Here is a 16,635-nt window from a genome sequence, read left to right as displayed (position 1 = left end):
CATCTGCTGCTCTGCAAGTCAAGCTGAATAAAACTCATCATTTGGTAAGCTGGACCTACCCTAATCACGAGGCACAATCCCATCCTGAAGAAAGGCAATCCAATCCTTCTTTTTCCCCCTGAGAAACGCCCATTCATGTAACAGAGAGACCATTGGGCGAGGGTGGCGGGAGTGGGCAGCAAATGAGGAGGCTCACCTGTACTTGTCCTGGTGAATGCCAAAGCCAACACAGGTGGGGATGGCGAGGAGTGGGACCAAGCACTGTTTCTTCCACTTGTTCACTGGAGGCAGAGACTTGGGGTCAGATCCATGGTCAATGCCAGTCCCAAAGGAACAGCCTCTGCTTAGGCCAGAAGCAGAGAGAACCCAAACCAGACTCTGGGTCTCTTCATTGGTCCTCACTGGTATGACAGCCTTGTGGTTGTCAGTGAGAAGAGGTGGGGACAGGTGGGCATATGTGATCCATGTCTACAGGTGACTTCTGAGCAAGCATGCACAAAGCTGGCATGAGGGGAAGAGGGTAATCACAACAGGGTAGGGCTCCGATAGGCTCGGTTGGTAGAGTGCCTGCCCAGCATGTACAATAATGTCCTATTCTCATCACTGAATAAAGGCTCCTGTGGTGGAGCACACTGGTAATCCTGTTACTCGAGTCCAAGGTCGTCCTTGGCTGTATTTCTAGTTCAAAAAACCCAGGACTACATGAGACTGTGTCTCAAAAACAGAAAAGAAGTGATGATCAGGGTGATCTTTGAGTATACATGCAAAGCTGATAAGACTGACAGAAGTCTAGGCAGCCACAGAATCACTGGGCCCCTGTGCTAGAGCAGAGGATGGTGTGTGTGGAGATCTGGCCAGGTACAGGTGGCCAGGGGAAAGCCATGGGGCTAGCATTTCAGCTACTACCTAGGAGGTAAATCCTTCCTACCAGGCCAGTCTCACGGCAGCAATACAACAGGACTGAGTGCGGCTGGAGAGAGACAGAGCATGCGCATGCAGGGTGGCATTTTCACAGATTTATACAACCCGGATCCATGGCTCACAGAACACAGAAAAAAATGTTAGGGCACCAAGCATTGTGAGTCATTTCATTTTGAATGTAACCGATTTGGTTAAAAGTTTTCCTAACAATTTCGGATGTCACAGCCAGCACACAGTGTTCACGACAGTCACCATTTGTCTCTCAGAGCTGCTACAGATCAACCCCACCTGTCATCCCAGGTTGGAGGGCTGAGGGTGATGAGGGCTGGCTTGTGCGTGCAGGTGGGATGCACACTCAGGTCTTTGGTCACATCATAAAATACCTCGAGGACTCTGTCACCTAACCCAACTCTCCTGCTCAGTTCCTGTGGGATACCTTGCAGAGGCTTGGCTGCTCTCTGAAAGAAGTTCTGCTCATTGAAAAGGCGCCCATCCTTGGAGTCCTGAGGGTGACAAGAGAGCAGAAACTGTCACACTGAACTCTCCTGGACAAGGGCCACAGATTCCCAGAAGACTTCACTGCCACATCAGCAGATTCAGTCTCTTCTTGTCCTACACCAGACCCAGTTCCTGGAGTGCCATGACTGAGCAGGCTTTACTTCCCAGTGCCCAGATCTCTTTGATTATTTTATAGCAAAATCCACACACTTGCCTCCAGATATGTGGCCCTCAGCTAAAACCTTAATTTTCAAGCCTCCCTTTCAATGAGGCATGGCTTCGTGACCAAGTTCCAGCCAATGAGGATATGACCAGAACTTCCAGATCAACCTAGTCTATGTAGTAAAAAGCTGTCAAAAACAAACAAACAGACAAACAAACACACAAATGTACATACACATCAGAGGCTGTCTTAAGAGACAGCTCAGTGGTTCATAGCACAGGTTGCTCTTGCAGAGGACCCAGGTTTGGCTCCCAGAACCTATTATCTGACAGCTCACAACCACTTGTAACCCTGATTCTAGGGGAGCTGGCACCCACTGTTGGCCTCTGTGGGCACCAAACATGCAAGTCAGGCAAAATACTCATACACATAAATAAAAATATATATATTCTAAAGACTGGGTCTTTTCACATATATCTATATACACATATCTATCATTCATACATACATACGTACATACATACCTATGAATCAGTCCAGCCTAATTTTTTAGTTATACATAGTACTCTTGCTTGGTTCTTATGACCACAGTGTTAAACACAGCTAGGTTTCTGTCCAACATCCTTCTCCCTTTCTCTCTTCTCCTGGTCTCCCTTCCCTTCCCTTTCTCTCCCACCTCTACATCCCCCTAATTCCTCTAGGACATGGCCTCATGTATCCAAGGCTCAAACTGTTGATGTAGCTGGACTGTGAATACTTGATCCTCCTGCCTCCACATTCTAAGTGGTGGGATGACAGGTATGCACCACACCTGGCTTGTGTGGTGCTGGGGGTGGAACCTGGGACTCTGTGCATGCAGGACAGGTACTATACTGACTGAGCTGCATCTCCAACCTGCCTCTTTCCTGCCTCTTTCTCCCCATCTCTCTCCACTTCTTTCTTCTCATCTGTTAAGTTTGGAATACAATAGCTACCTCAAAGGCTTGCTGATAGAATCCAGGGATGGTGCAAGGGAACCACTCAGCTGAGGTCTGTCACCCAGGAGCTCTGTGGCAGTGGCACTAGGCCTTGGGGTTCCTGCATAGACATATTCCACCCCCACATCCTCTTTCTCATGCTCACTCTCTCTCTACTTTCTGGTTGCCACAACAGGAGCTGCTCTTGGCCACACCCTTTCCACATGATTGACAAGTGAGCTGCATTGCTTGGCGATGCTTTCCCTATATGGCAGACTCATATTTCTGAAACCATGACCCAAATAAATCCTTCCTCCCTCGATGTATTTTACAGACATTTTGTAACAGTGACAAAAAGTTGACAAATACAGTATGTGACAGTCAGACTCTGTGTGAAGTGGGCAGCAGAGGGCAAGCAGATGCAGGAAGCTAGCTGTACTGATGCAGAAACTTGAAGCTGACGGGGGACAGGATTCCATGGCCAGGAAACAGCAGAGGCAGACGTAAGGACAAGCCTTACCTCTGCTCCCCAGAATGAGGAAGGAATGTTCCCAGAGTCACATTCCAGGAGCACCCTCTTTTCAGGGTGGGCTCCGCAGGCTACATGGGGGCTCAGAGGTCAAGGATTAATTTGAAAAGCCCCACACCCGCCTTTCTGAGGTGCCTGCTCCTGGACCACTCACCAGTTTGAGTGAGAATCTCCACTTCCGGGTCCTTGATTCACAGGAGACAACACAAGTGGGCTCAGCTGTGGAATGGCGAGAGAAACATCAGAACCAAAGGGGAGCATCAGGGCCTGATCGCCAAGCTGCTCATAACTAAGAACCAGTTCTCTGGTTCCCATGGGAAGTGCATACTTGGTGCTCAACACCTGTCCCTTCATGTTTCCTGCCTCCCCATCTTATCTTCCTTCCTCTCTTCAAAGTACCAAAGATTGACTCTAGAGTCTTGCATTAGCCAACTTGACACAACCCAGAATTAACTGGGAACAAAGTCTCAATGAGGGATTGTCTATATTGGTTTGGCCTGTAAGGGAGTGTCTTAATTGATGTGGGACAACTTAGCCCATATGGATGGCACCATTCCCTAGGCAAAGGTTCCTGAATTGTTAAGAGTGGAGACAAGCAGATCACAAGTAAGCAAACACGCAACCAATTTTTTTCCTGTTCTTTATGGTTGTGACCAGCCCCCTGGAGTTTCTGCCTTAATTTTTTGGGTTATTATGAACAGGAACTGTGGGCTAAATGCACCTCCTTCTCCCCCAAGTGGCTTTCTGGCAGTGTTCTAATCCTCTACCACTTTCACCACACCCTCAGCCCTGATGCCTCATTGTTACTATCAACTTGATGGGCCTGAGGAGCGACAGGCTAGGCAAGCCAGTTCTGTGCGACTCTGATGACTTCCAGAGATGTGGAGGTCCTCAGGGCTCTGACCTTAACAGTGCATTGATTCTTTGAAGGCTGCAAATATAATGGCATCCCTGGGAGGTGGGGCTAAGCTGGAGGAAGGTGACTGGGGCATGTTCCTGAGAGCCATCCCTTGCCCTAGTTGCTCCCCATAATGCTTTTCTCAGGCTCCTGGATACCGGGTCTGAGCTGCTCTACGTGGCCTCCCTTCTGAGTCCTAGCCCATCTTTCCTCCGTGAAGTTGCTGTCCTTGTGGTACTGCACTGCCTGGAGCATCTCTGAGCACTGGGACAGTGTGTACCTTCATAGAGAATGCCCTGGTCATCCCGGGCCTGCAGGGCCCCCAGTGTCCAGTGCTTCCCATTCTGGTCTGTCAGCTCAGTCCCTGTGGGCAGAGCCTGGAGTGAGGTGGTCACCCGGCTCCGCTTCAGTGTCCGAGGGCTCAGCCTGTTGGAAACTGGGCTGCCTTTGGGGGTCAGGGGTCTGCTCGAGGTGCCTGCAGGGAGATGACCTGATAAAGAGAAAGCAGAATGCCCAACAGTGCCCAAGACACTGTTCCTGCTTTTGTTCAGGAATTCTTCCTGACCTCCCACAGAGCAGAATCTTTTGTGAGTCAGGTTTGGACCCCTCTCAGTGTGTTGAGGATTCTGACTTAGACATAACCAGTCAGAAACAAATCTGAGATGAAGCAGTCAAGCTAGATAGTGGGGCCAGAAGAGATAGATGGCTGGAAGAAGTCAAGGGAAGCTTACTGGGGACAGTACATTAGAGAAGGGTTTTACTGGATACAGACATTCACCCTCAAGTATCCTGAAATGGGTCTTGGCTATGTGCTGAGCTCTGCAAAGTGTCCAGAAATGTGTGAAGACTCAGGCTTGATCTTGATGGGCCCCCAGACAGACTCTCTTGCCCAATACTATCTGGGAAGATACAAATGAATCCTGTATGGTCCTTTCTAAGAAGAATATGCAGGCCAGGAAAAGAGGCTGCAAGGGACATGGAACCATAATGATTAATATCAGTGAGTGGATCAATGGTGGGGGGGGGTGTCTACCAGAGGCGGCAGAGGCCTCAGATAAGCCCACACGCTCAGGAAATACTCCAAGAGATCAGGCCCCTAAATGGTCAGGGTGGGTGAATGGCAGGCCAGCTGGAGGTAAAGTCAAACTGGTTTGAAGGAACAGATTAACACAGCTTAGAGGTCGACATCTCTCAAGTGGCTTTTCTGTTTACTGGGATGTAGCGTTAGAAATACAGTATGTGTTGCTGCCTTGTTGGAGGAAGTATGTCACTGTGAGGGTGGGCTGTGAGACCCTCCTCCTAGCTGTCTAGAACCCAGCCTTCTAGCAGTCTTTAGATGAAGAGACAAAACTCTCAGCTCCCCCAGCACCATGCCTGCCTGGACGCTGCCATGCCCCTGCCTTGATGATAATGGACTGAACCTCTGAACCTGTAAGCCAGCATCAATTAAATGTTGTCCTTATAAGAGTGGCCTTGGTCATGGTGTCTGTTCACAGCAACGGAAACCCTAATAAGACAATGTGGTTTAAATGTCAGACTAGACATGGCTGGAGAAAGAACTCATGAACTAGAAGATAGAGATGAAGAAATTACTCAAAAAGTGAATGTGATGGCATGTGCCCATAATCCCAGTACTCAGAAGGCTGAAGCAGGATGATTGCTGTGAATTTCAGGCCACCTTAGGCTATATAGTGAGAACCTGTCTCAAACAAACAAAAAACCCAAACAAAAGAAACTGTCTAGAAAAACGAACAGAATGACAAATGATAGCAGATGGAATAGGTGCTGTTTGTGGAGTGATGAGAGTCAAGGCTGAGACTATGGTCCAAGAGACCAAGAGCCATAGGTCCACTTGAGGGTTTAAAAGGTTTCTGTGGGGATAGACAGTATTGGACACTGGGAAGATGCTGGGAAGAGGTTCAAGGCAGGGATGACTGACTGATGTTTCAGATGGAATAGCAGTAGTCTTTTCTTAATCATTGTTTTAATTTTTAAGATTTTCTTTTTAATTATGTATATATGTGTTTGTGTGGGAGCTGGGTATTTTCACAGGACCACAGTGGCTGTGGAGGACAGAGCAGGGCACTGGATCTCCAGGATCTGGAGTTACAGGTGGTTCTGAGTTGTCAGACATGAATACTGGAAACTGAACTTGAGTGCAAGCACTCCTAACTGCTGAAGCATCTCTCCAGCCCTTGTCCCCACCCTGCCAAATGACCCATCTTAGTCTCATCCAGACAAGGACCAGTCCCGGCTCTCACCTGTGGCTCTGTCAGGAGAACTCACGGTGTCATCAGACCCAGAACTGTCACAGTCAGAGTGGAGGGAGAATGGGAGAAAAGTGGCAGTGTGTGACCATTTCACTTTCTTGGGGGAGGTTTCAGAACTGGAGTTCAGGGCTCTCCTGGAGCCTAGAGGTGAACCAAATGCACATTAGAGTTCTGAGGAAAGGGCCTTCCATGCACAGCGAAAGCAGAACTCTGCGCTCAGAGTCAGCCTTGCTTTCCTCTGATTTCCACTGGACAGCCCTGCTGTGTCTGCTGCCCAGTGCCCAAGAGTGCCTGGTTCCTGCTGTCTCTCCTCCACTAGCCCAGCCTCTTTTTCTTTCTTTCTTTTCTTCCTTTCTTTCTTTCTTTTCTTTCTTTCTTTCTTTTCTTTCTTTTCTTCCTTCCTTCCTTCCTTTCTCTTTCCTTCTTTCTTTCTTTTTTTACATCTTTCATCACTTGTCATTCTGGTGTCTTCTGAGCAACTTCTTTTTTTGAAAATTTTAATTGACTGTATTCACATTATAAAACAATGTAATACACTGAAATGTCAGATGGCAACTTTTGGAAACCAGTCATCTCTTTGTACTGTGGCTTCCAGGGATGGAACGCAGTTCCTCAGGTTTGTGCAGCAAGTACTTTCATCCTCAGATCTATCATGCTGGCTCAACAATTTGTTTTTGTTTGTTTAAGAGAAAGATTTTCAGCTGGGCAGTGGTGGTGCACACCTTTAATCCCAGCAGTTGGAAGGCAGAAGTAGGCAGATCTCTGAGTTCAAGGCCAGCCTGATCTACAGAATGAGCTACAAGGCTGCCAGGTCTACAGAGAGAAACCCTGTCAAAAAACCCAACCAACCAAATAAACAAACAAAAAGAGAGAGCTAAGGCCTTCTTATATGATAAGTCTCAAACTCAAGTAGAGTCCAGTTGTCCTTCCTAGGCCTCCTAAGTGCTGGGATTACATGTATGTGCCACTGTTTCATGCTTTTGAATAAATTCTCCAGCTCTTATCTTCTACTTGAAGTGGAAACTTGCACTTTCTTTGGAAAGTTAGTTATGTCAAGTGATGTTCTGCTGGGGCACACAGGTGAAGTGAAAAGGATGTCTTGCTAAAGCAAACACGTGAAAGACTGTTTTCCTGACGCAGACACAGGTCAAAGGACGTTTTAACACAGCAAACTCATGAAAGGACCTGTGATGAAGGAGTATAAATATGACCCCTTAGAGACCAGCACTAAGCTTTGGTGTGGTTTGCTCCACCTTGCTAGTCTTCCCTAAAGACACACATGTATTGGTATGCCTTACATTGCATTGTTGAGCTCAACTTGTGGTAATGCAGCCATTGAGAGAAACTCATCCAAGAACTGCTTGTGAGGTTCCTGCTGCAGCCTGCTGCTTCCTTGGCCTCGCCTTAGGCTGGCTGGTGAGCCTGGTGGTTTCTTCAGGATTGAACTACAGCTGCCTGGTGTCTGCTTGCTGAAACAACTGGACAGCAGCTGCTGGTTTGTTTCTGGTGTCTGCCTGCTTAGAGGATTGTCTGCAGCTACTGAATCATATTTGGTGTTTGCTACAGGACTGAACTGCTGCCAAATTAGATCAAGCTCTGGGTAGTAAGACCCTGAGCCCTAGAACCCTTCTAGTAGCAGGGTACCACTCTCTGTGTGTGTGGACTAGAGGGGCGGTTGAACCCTTATTAAAAGAAGGTTGCAAAAAAATTTTTGCCTACATCTATTTCATGAATTCTCTCTCTAGCTGTGTTTACTCTGCCAGTTAAAGAATAGACTTTCTTGGGAACGTGTGGTGGTGCACTGCTCTAATGCCAGCGCTCTGGAGTCAGGCGGCTCTCTGAGCTTCATGAGTTCGAGGCCAGCCTGGTCTACACAGACCATGCTGTGGTCTTGGGGAAAAAAAAAAGAATAGACTTTCTTATTGCATAATTATGTAATATATATATATGCTTATATAATATGTATTTAAAGCACTTTTATTACATTCTACAAACATATTAAACATGCTTTGCAAATATTTGTATCTTTTAATTCTTTTTGTTTTATTCTTTTAAGTGCTCTTAACAACTGAGTCATCTCTCCAGCCATATTTTTTTTTTTTTACGCTTGAGATAGAATCTCACTCTGTCGCTCAGGACTCAGACTCATTGTGATTCTCTGCCTCAACTTCCCAAGTGTTAGGATTATAGGCACAGGCTACCACACCTGGCTGCAGCTGTTAATTCTGAGTGATTCAGTGATTCCAGACATCTTTAACTTCATTATAATACATGCATATGGTAAGTGGCACACGCCAGTGGCACGACAGTTGTCGACTGCCATGATTGTCCCTGAAAGGTGCCATGGAGGCCCTGGTAACATGGATATTTTGGTCTGGAGACTCAGTTGTGTCACTGTCGTAGGAGAGGATGCTTTGCTGAGAATAGACATGTGGCGTTTTTTTGGAAGCTGCCTGGAAAAAGCATGTAATGCTTTGCTAGAGTGGATGCTTGAGAGAACATGTGATGTATGGAAAGGGTGTTAATATAACCCAGCAGAGAGTGGAGGATGCTGTGGCACTGGTTCGCCTTGTAACTCTTTGCTGGTGGTCGCTGGGCTTTGCCAATGCTGGTCTTCAGAGATGGGGCTGTAGCTTTGCTTTGCCTTGCCTTCTCTGCTGATCACGGTTTGTTGTGGTAGAGAGAAACACACCAAAGAACTTCTGGAGGTGTTCCAGAAGCTTCTTGCTGCTTCCACAGACTTGGGCCAATTGGCAGAGCCTCAAGGTTTCTTCTGGATTGAATTGCTGTTGCCGATTCTCAATGGTGCTTGCGAGTGGACCGAGCTACGACCACTGACTAGTATGAACTGAACTGCCGATATCCTGACAATGGAGACTGGAATCGCCCCCAAAGGACTATTTCCAAACAGGTCCACATCCTCCTTTGCCCTATCAACCTTTCCTTTCCACTACCTCTGGTGGGTGGTGGCCTAGAAGAGGTTAGAGCATTTACGAATCATTATTAAAGTAGGTCGTAAAAAAAAAAAAAAAAAAGAATGTAAGCCTGGCAAGATGGCTCAGTGGGTAAAGGTACTTTCTACTAAGCCTAAGGATGAGAGTTCAATCCTCAGGCCCCACATGGGAGAGAGAACACAAACTCGTGTAAGCTGCCTTCTAAACGCCACGTGTGCTCTTGAAGAAATGTTCACTGAATACTCAGTGTTTTAATATGCATCCAACATAGTCCAACTACGGCCCTGCACTGTAACTGGAACAGTCTGCTGAGATGCTAGGACTATGTGGAGATGAGAGGCCCTCATTTTACTGAGGTCAGCCTGGTATGTTCCTGCTCATGTCAGCCGCATCTCTGTTCTCTAAGACGTGGCTCACACCACTGTCCAGTCAAACTGTTTGCTCAAGAAAAGGGTCATCTCCTGACCCTGCAAAAGACCAAGTGTCCCTGTGTCTACCTCTTGTAGGCATAAATTTTCACAACCTACTTTAATAAATGTTCAACCTCTCCTCTTGCCCACCATCCACCAGAGGTAGTGGAAGAGAAAAGCTATTAGGATACAGGGAAAGTGGACCTGTTTAGAAATAGTTCTTTGGGGGTGACATCAATCTTTTTAGGCAGCAGCTCAGTCCCATAGCAAACTCCAAATATGACTCAGCAACTACAGACCAGTCCTCTAGTCAGGCAGACATCACACATGAACCAGCAGCTTCAGTCCAGTCCTGAAGAAACCACAGGGGCCGCTGAAGCAGCAAGCTGCCACAGGAACCTCCTAAGCAGTTCTTTGGCGAGTTTATTTTAATGGCAACGTTACCACAGTGGAGCTCAACAATGCTCCACTCACTATACAAGAAGAACCAATACATGCATGTTGTTAGCGAAGAATAGCGAGGCAGAGCAAACAAACCAAGGCTCCGTGCTGTCTCCCACTGTCTGTGGGGTCACATTTATGCCCCTTCATCAAGAGTCCTTTCACATGTCTGCTCTAACAAAACATGCTTTCACCTGTGTTTGCTTCAGGAAAACAGTCTTTCTTGGGTCTCCTTTAGCAAGACATCCTTTCACCTGTGTGCCCCAGCAAAACATCATTCAACATAACTGATTTTCCAAAGAAACTAGAAGTTTCCACTTCAACTCTGCCTCTACAATCATGCTTAACTGTAATGGACACTTCTCTTCTTGTGGTCGTGAGACCCAGAGAGCACCCTCTGACAGTCACATAGTCAGGGATTTCAACACTGTGACCAAACTACAGAAGCTATAAGGAACTGCTGGACTGGGCGGGACTTTCCTGGCTCCTACCTCGAAAGGATGACACAAGAGGCGTACTGCCAGTCTGGGTGCCTCCATCTTCCTCTATAGGCAGGGCATTGCCACAATAAGGGCAGAACTTGAATGATACCTCGACACTTTTGCCACAGACTGGACAGAAGGAGATCATGCTGTAACACAGAAAGGGAGGGGACAAGAATCAGAATGACTCCATCAACAGAATATGAGCTGTGAGTTACTGCAAAGGCAGTATGCAAGCATCTAGAAGCTAGGCTGGACGTCTCCCCCGGGTACTGCTCCCCAGGCACCACCTACCTTGTTTTGTCAGACAGTTCCTCTCACTGGCCTGTAGCTTGTTAAGTAGAGAAGTCTGTCTGGCCAGTTCAACCTAGGGATCCCGGTCTCTGACGCCCCCCCCCCCCCAGGCTAGAATTATAGGGATGCACCAGCATATGCAGATTTTTCTGAGTCCTAGGGTCTTTATGTCTTAGCTTTAATTATCAACTTGACTCAGTCGAGAGGAAAGCCTCAACTGAGGAACTGTCTGCATCAGACCTGCATGTGGGGGACTGTCTTGACAGATGTAGGAGGACCAGCCCACTGCAGGCAGCACCACTGCCTATTAGCAGATCCTAGGCTATACAAGAAAGCCAGGTGTGCATGCGCCAGCAGGCAGTAACCTCCACAGTTCCTGAGTCAAGTCCATGCTCGGACTCCCTCAGTGATGGAGTGTGCCTGCACGTGTGAGGTCAAGACATCCTTCCCTCCCCTAAGTTTCATTTGGTCGGTGTTTTGTAACAGCAGCAGAAAGAAACTTGACCACACCGGGGTGGGGGGTGGGGGTGGGGTGAGCAATCTCCCAACTGAGCTGCCTTCCTTCCCATCTCCCTTTTACTGATATTTCTTCCCTTCCCTTTCTTCTTTTTGGGCCTGTTTCCTCTTACTGATGACTCAGACCCTGCTACCTTCCCAGAGGCTAGCAAGCCCAGCTGGCAGTGCTGGTGACAACATTCTTTCAGACACTTACTGTACTGATTGCTTTTCTGAACACCTGTTTTTTGCTGTTACAGAACACTCCACATGAACAACTCAAACAAGGCCGGCTTATTCTGGGCTCCCAAGAGCTGGTAATAAATAAATAAGTTTATGGTTGGAAGTCACTACAACCCTCTATAATCCAGCCTTTTTGGCTATGTAAGCTCCAGGTTCTCTTGGTCTCTAGAGGGTCCCAGGTGCCCTCTTGGCTCCCTCTCTTGCTCTTCACCCTCATCTCCTCTCATGGTCATGTTCAGCCCTTCCAGATGTCTCTGGCTGTTTTCTTCCTCATATAAACCCTTGCATCAACTCAGACCTAGGAGCAGTCATATCATTTTTTTCTCATTCAGAAAGTACTCCACAAACTTGCCTACAGTCCAATTCGATAGAGGCATTTACTTGAGGATTCCTCTTCCCAGCTGACTCTAACTTGTGTCAACTTGACAAACAAAACACAAGGAAACAACAACAAAAACCCAAACCAGTCTATATGTACACATAAATAAACGAATGCAAACAAATCAATATAAAAGTTATTCAGCTCCTAGTTCAGGTCATAAAGGCAGGGAATGCTCGGCGGACGCTTGCAGCTCACGGCTGTGGCACTGGGAGCATGTGGCTTTGATTGTTCACATTACTTGGGACCAGGAATCAAAGAGCTGCAGCCAGAAGATCTTTGTCTGTGGCCTTATGTCTGCTAGCTATGCTACATGCTCAAGCAGCTCACTGCCCCCCAAAACAGCGCCACCAGCTGAAGAAGTGTACTTAATTACATGGACCTGTTGGGGACACGCTACATTTGAACTACCACATTGGTTTTGCCAAAGGTGTAAATGCTGGGGAGGTTTTTAATTTAATTTTATTTTTTGTTAGTGTCTCTTTCTCCTTCTCCCTTCAGGCAGTGACAAAGTTGAAGCTTAGCTGGTGACTGTGGAACCACCAAATCCAAACTGGACATGGACAGCTGCCCATGGCACCAGGGAGACTCTGTTTCCGCTGTGGCATTGTATAGCCTAGACTGGATAATAAGAGCCCACTTGACTTCTTATATAAAAAGTGGTTTGGAACCCCCCAGAGGCTTTATGTCTGTAAACTGTATGCATGTGTGTCTTTTGTTTGAGACAGTGTTTTAATTACTTTCTTTGCTGTGATAAAATATCTGGACAAAAGCAGATTAAGGCTCACAGTTCAAGGGTACAGTTCATCGTGGTAGAAGCCATGGTAGCCTAGATAATCCCTGCCATGAATGCTCAGAGGCTTGTCTCCAAGGTGACATCCTATCGGTATCATGTATGGTTAACATTAACCATTACACAGGGTCTTGCTGTATAACCTCACTCCATCTGCTGATTGCTGGGGTAACAGGCGTCACCACCACACCTAGTTTTGTTGGTGGACTTTGGTAATCCCACATCAAGCCCATTTTCCTCAGCAGTCACTGGGGAAAAGATGGCGTCTTGGAAGGAACACATGCCTGCCTAGGTGAGCCTTGCAACACCCTGCTGGATCAAAGGGTAGGAAGGTCCACCTGCAGCCATAAGGGAGGAGACAATAGGTAGGAGTGGGTTGGTGGTGGGAAATAGGCCAAAGAGGCAATAGTACCTTTGTGGACTCAGGGTCTGGTCCTTGGATTACTGGGTTAGACACTCCATCTTGACAACAGCCTAGAAATGAATAAAGAGGGAGATACTGACTGAAGATCATTTCACAAGTGAAAAGTTCTGGCTAACACATACTGGGCACGGGGCAAATAGCCGGCAAGTGCTACGTGAACACTAACTCACTCATCCTTTCCTTTAAAACTCAGTTTCGTTCTGAGCTAGGGTCTCACGCAGCCCACGCTAGCCTTGTACTTCTTGATCTGACCCTCCTGTCCTCACTCCCCGAATGCTGGGACTACAGATACTTTCTCCTCTTGAAGGAAGAAAGTATTTTAGTGGAGCCCACAGTTAAGAGGCTTTGAATTGTAAAAAGACTTTGAAGTTTAAAAGATATTGGATCTTTTAAAAGGATTGAAAATTGAAAAATTTGTAAAGACTGGGACTTTTAAAGTTATTTAAATCTTGGGGATGAATAAGAAAGTAAGGATTGAAGATTACTAGTGATGTGTTTGTGTCAAGTTGACAGGAGCTGGAGTTATCACAGAGAAAGGAGCCTCCCTTGAGGAAATCCTTAAGAAAATACCTCCATGAGATCCAGCTGTAAGGCATTTTCTCAATTAGTGATCAATGGGGGAGGCCCCATTGTGGGTGGTGCCATTCTTGGGCTGGTAGTCCTAGGTTCTATAAGAAAACAAGCTGAGTAAGCCAGGAGGAAGCAAGCCAGTAAGTAACATCCCTCCATGGCCTCTGCATCAGCTCCTGCTTCCTGACCTGCTTGAGTTCCAGTCCTGACTTCCTTTGGTGATCAACAGCAATGTGGAAATGTAAGCTGAATAAACCCTTTCCTCCTCAACTTGCTTCTTGGTCTCTTCCAGCCTATCACCAGCCTAGACTGTCACCTTTCCCTCTTCCAGAATGTGGAGGCAGTCACATCCTAACTATAATGACCATCAGCCTCTACACCTGTCACTGTGGTTTAGCAAAACAGTGGCCATAATCATCCATTTAAAGTCAGTTTTGAGGGTAGACTGGATGTCTCAGGATTTAGAATGCACCTTTCTTCCAGAGGACCCAGACTCAGTCTCCAGCATCCTAGTCTGCTGAATGGCTCATATCGCCTGTAACTTCAGTTCCAGGGGATCTGACACCTGTGAATACATGCCATATACACAAATATCGCCCATAACTAGTGCAGCACCGTCTCTGATGATGATACACAGCCACAGTCCTGTTGGTGAGCCATCAGCAAATGAGTTCAGGCAGATAAGCATGGGCTGAATTGCAATGTGAATTCCAAGCAGAGAAAACCTCTTATTTTCTAAAACACTCTAGATGCAAACATGTAGGTGTAAGGCCCCCACGAAGGGAGGACCTCACCCAAGCCTCAGGACTTTGCGGCCACCCAGTTACTCACAAGACACCGAACTTGATGTAATCAGCAAGAGGTATATTTTGATCAACATGTTGAGGTCAAGACCCATGACCCACACAGGGGCAATGGGGTCTGACCCCGGGGCTTTGGAGACAGAATTTAAAGCCAGAAACCACAACCCAGGGGGAGTGAAGGAGGGTTATTGGAGAGTACCTGTGGAAAGTCCCAGCCCATTATTCAGTTTGTGACAGGGTACAAGAAACAGTCATGGGGAACATCCTGTATAGGCTATTCTCAAAGAGCCTATTCGTACTCAACCATCTATCTTGTGGTCAGCCAAGCTCCTGAAACACAGAGTCATGACCAAGCTGACCTGCACTCTTGGTTCTGCTCAGCCTGTTAGGAGGTTTTGAAAATTTTTAACCCTTTCATAGGTAAGGCACCAGAGAAACATATTATACAACTGACTGCATTTTCTGTCTGGCACCTCAACCGACGTTAGAATGTAAACTAGTTGTGCAGAATTTAAAAATATCCATCTTTATGATCTTTAATCTGTATACATGTGTGTTTGCATGTGGGTACGTGTAGGTACGTGCAGGTCTTTGCTACTTTGTGAGTTCTTTCCCCCAGCCTCTATCTCCCCTTCCCATTTCACCCCCATCCACAGGAAGGAGAAAGGAGGACAGATGGAGAGAGAAATCTGAACCTAAATTCTTTCTTCTTTGAGCACAACTATTAACTGCAAACAACACCTCCAAACAACTCACTCCCCCCAGCTGAGTCCCTAGCATCTATAAACCTGCTGAGAAGTTCCCAGAATTCCAAACGCTACACACTTGTAGAAACTATCTGCAGCTGGCAAAATCATGATCTGCTAGAGCACAAGGCATAGTCAGCTGCTGAAAAGCAGCCCCATAGCCCCACACCTGGGATTAAAACCAAAACATATTCTTATATTTCCGTGTTTTTCAAAGAAACGAAAATCCCAGAATTTTCACTACAGATATGGGCATGTGAATCCATGTGAAGGCCAATGGCCCTGGTTCCCTAGAACTGGAGTTACAGGCAGTCACGAACTGGGAACCAACTTGAATCCTCCAGAAGATACTAACCAGTCAGATTTGAACCAACTCTCCAGTCCTTTGGCAGGGCGGGTTTTGTTTGTTTTTTGTTTTTGTTTTTGGACAGTGTCTTGTAGCCTAGGCTGACCTTGAACTTTTGTTCCTCCAGCATTAGAAGCTCCCAAATGCTGAGCTTACCCAAGTATACCACTACATCCAGCTTTAATTAAACTGAGGTGTCTATCGCTCTGCGGTCCATATTCTCCGAAATCCTCCTGACTCGGCCTCCCAATAGCTAGAACATCACTGAGAGTTTAGAGCTACTCCTACGGGAGGTGGCATGTAATACACCAAGTGTCTGTTGCGCAGATCCTTACAAGTGCTCGAAACTAAGGGATCTGAGAGCTGAGGTCTGCTCCCCACGGTTGCACAACCAGTTCAGGCTACGATACTCAAGTCCGCTTTTGTTATGCACCCATTTGTTTATTTCATTTACCCTACTTATGAACATCAACTTAGTACCATCGAGTATGCTCATGGTCCAAGAACGCAGCACAGCAGAGGACCAAAGGCTAAACTCCTCCACAAGTGCGGGACTGATACTTCCCTAAGTGACACAGACGGAACAAAAGAAACCAGTGATGACGTACCCTCGGAGGCGGAGAGTCTGCCACTCCTCACAGGCTCCGCCCAACGTGGCTGTAACCCCGCCTCCCGGGCAAAACAGTGCAAGTGGGTGCTCGCCCCCCCAACCCCCGAACCCCAGCCTCGGTCGGCCTCCGCTTTCCTCAGGCAGTGACGTCACAGGCTGCCCGGCTGAGCGGCTTCTCATCACTGTACCTGAGGAAAAGGCGAGGGCGACGAGGTTTCTCACTGCGCAGACCCTCGCCCGGATCCGAGGCCGAAACTTGGACTCACCTTTCAGTTGCCCAGCGGAAACTTCCGGGTAGGGAGGGCGAAGGAGGGGCTGCGCGCGCATCCTCCGCGGGCCCTGACGACAGCGTGCAGACGCGGCCTACTTATTCTAACTCGGCTTCCAGACGCGCTGTGCCCTGCTGGAAA

General features: G+C 47.3%; 1 protein-coding gene across 8 annotated transcripts in view; it reads right to left on the bottom strand.

Moving 5' to 3' along the window:
• Window positions 1–16,631, bottom strand: part of Vrk3 (VRK serine/threonine kinase 3) — a 31,393-nt gene extending 14,762 nt beyond the window's left edge. For 2 of the 8 annotated variants that reach the window (XM_034507608.2, XM_034507648.2), the window contains exons 1-8: window positions 16,492–16,631; window positions 13,139–13,200; window positions 10,532–10,671; window positions 6,227–6,376; window positions 4,246–4,455; window positions 3,222–3,286; window positions 1,358–1,424; window positions 197–281 (exon numbers count right to left, since the gene is read on the bottom strand). In XM_034507608.2, the coding sequence (XP_034363499.1) occupies window positions 197–281; window positions 1,358–1,424; window positions 3,222–3,286; window positions 4,246–4,455; window positions 6,227–6,376; window positions 10,532–10,670 (716 nt within the window). In that variant the 5' untranslated portion in view covers window position 10,671; window positions 13,139–13,200; window positions 16,492–16,631. Of the gene's footprint in view, window positions 1–196; window positions 282–1,357; window positions 1,425–3,221; window positions 3,287–4,245; window positions 4,456–6,226; window positions 6,377–10,531; window positions 10,672–13,138; window positions 13,201–13,720; window positions 13,814–14,192; window positions 14,285–16,223; window positions 16,362–16,413 lie in introns of those variants that run through there. The other 6 variants (XM_034507634.2, XM_034507627.2, XM_034507639.2 and 3 more) reach the window with 6 other exon arrangements.
• Window positions 16,632–16,635: the final 4 nt, after the last annotated feature.

Source organism: Arvicanthis niloticus, chromosome 1 (genome assembly GCF_011762505.2).
Source record: "Arvicanthis niloticus isolate mArvNil1 chromosome 1, mArvNil1.pat.X, whole genome shotgun sequence".
Classification (NCBI taxonomy): Eukaryota; Metazoa; Chordata; class Mammalia; order Rodentia; family Muridae; genus Arvicanthis; species Arvicanthis niloticus.
This window is presented reverse-complemented; position numbering and strand designations above follow the sequence as displayed.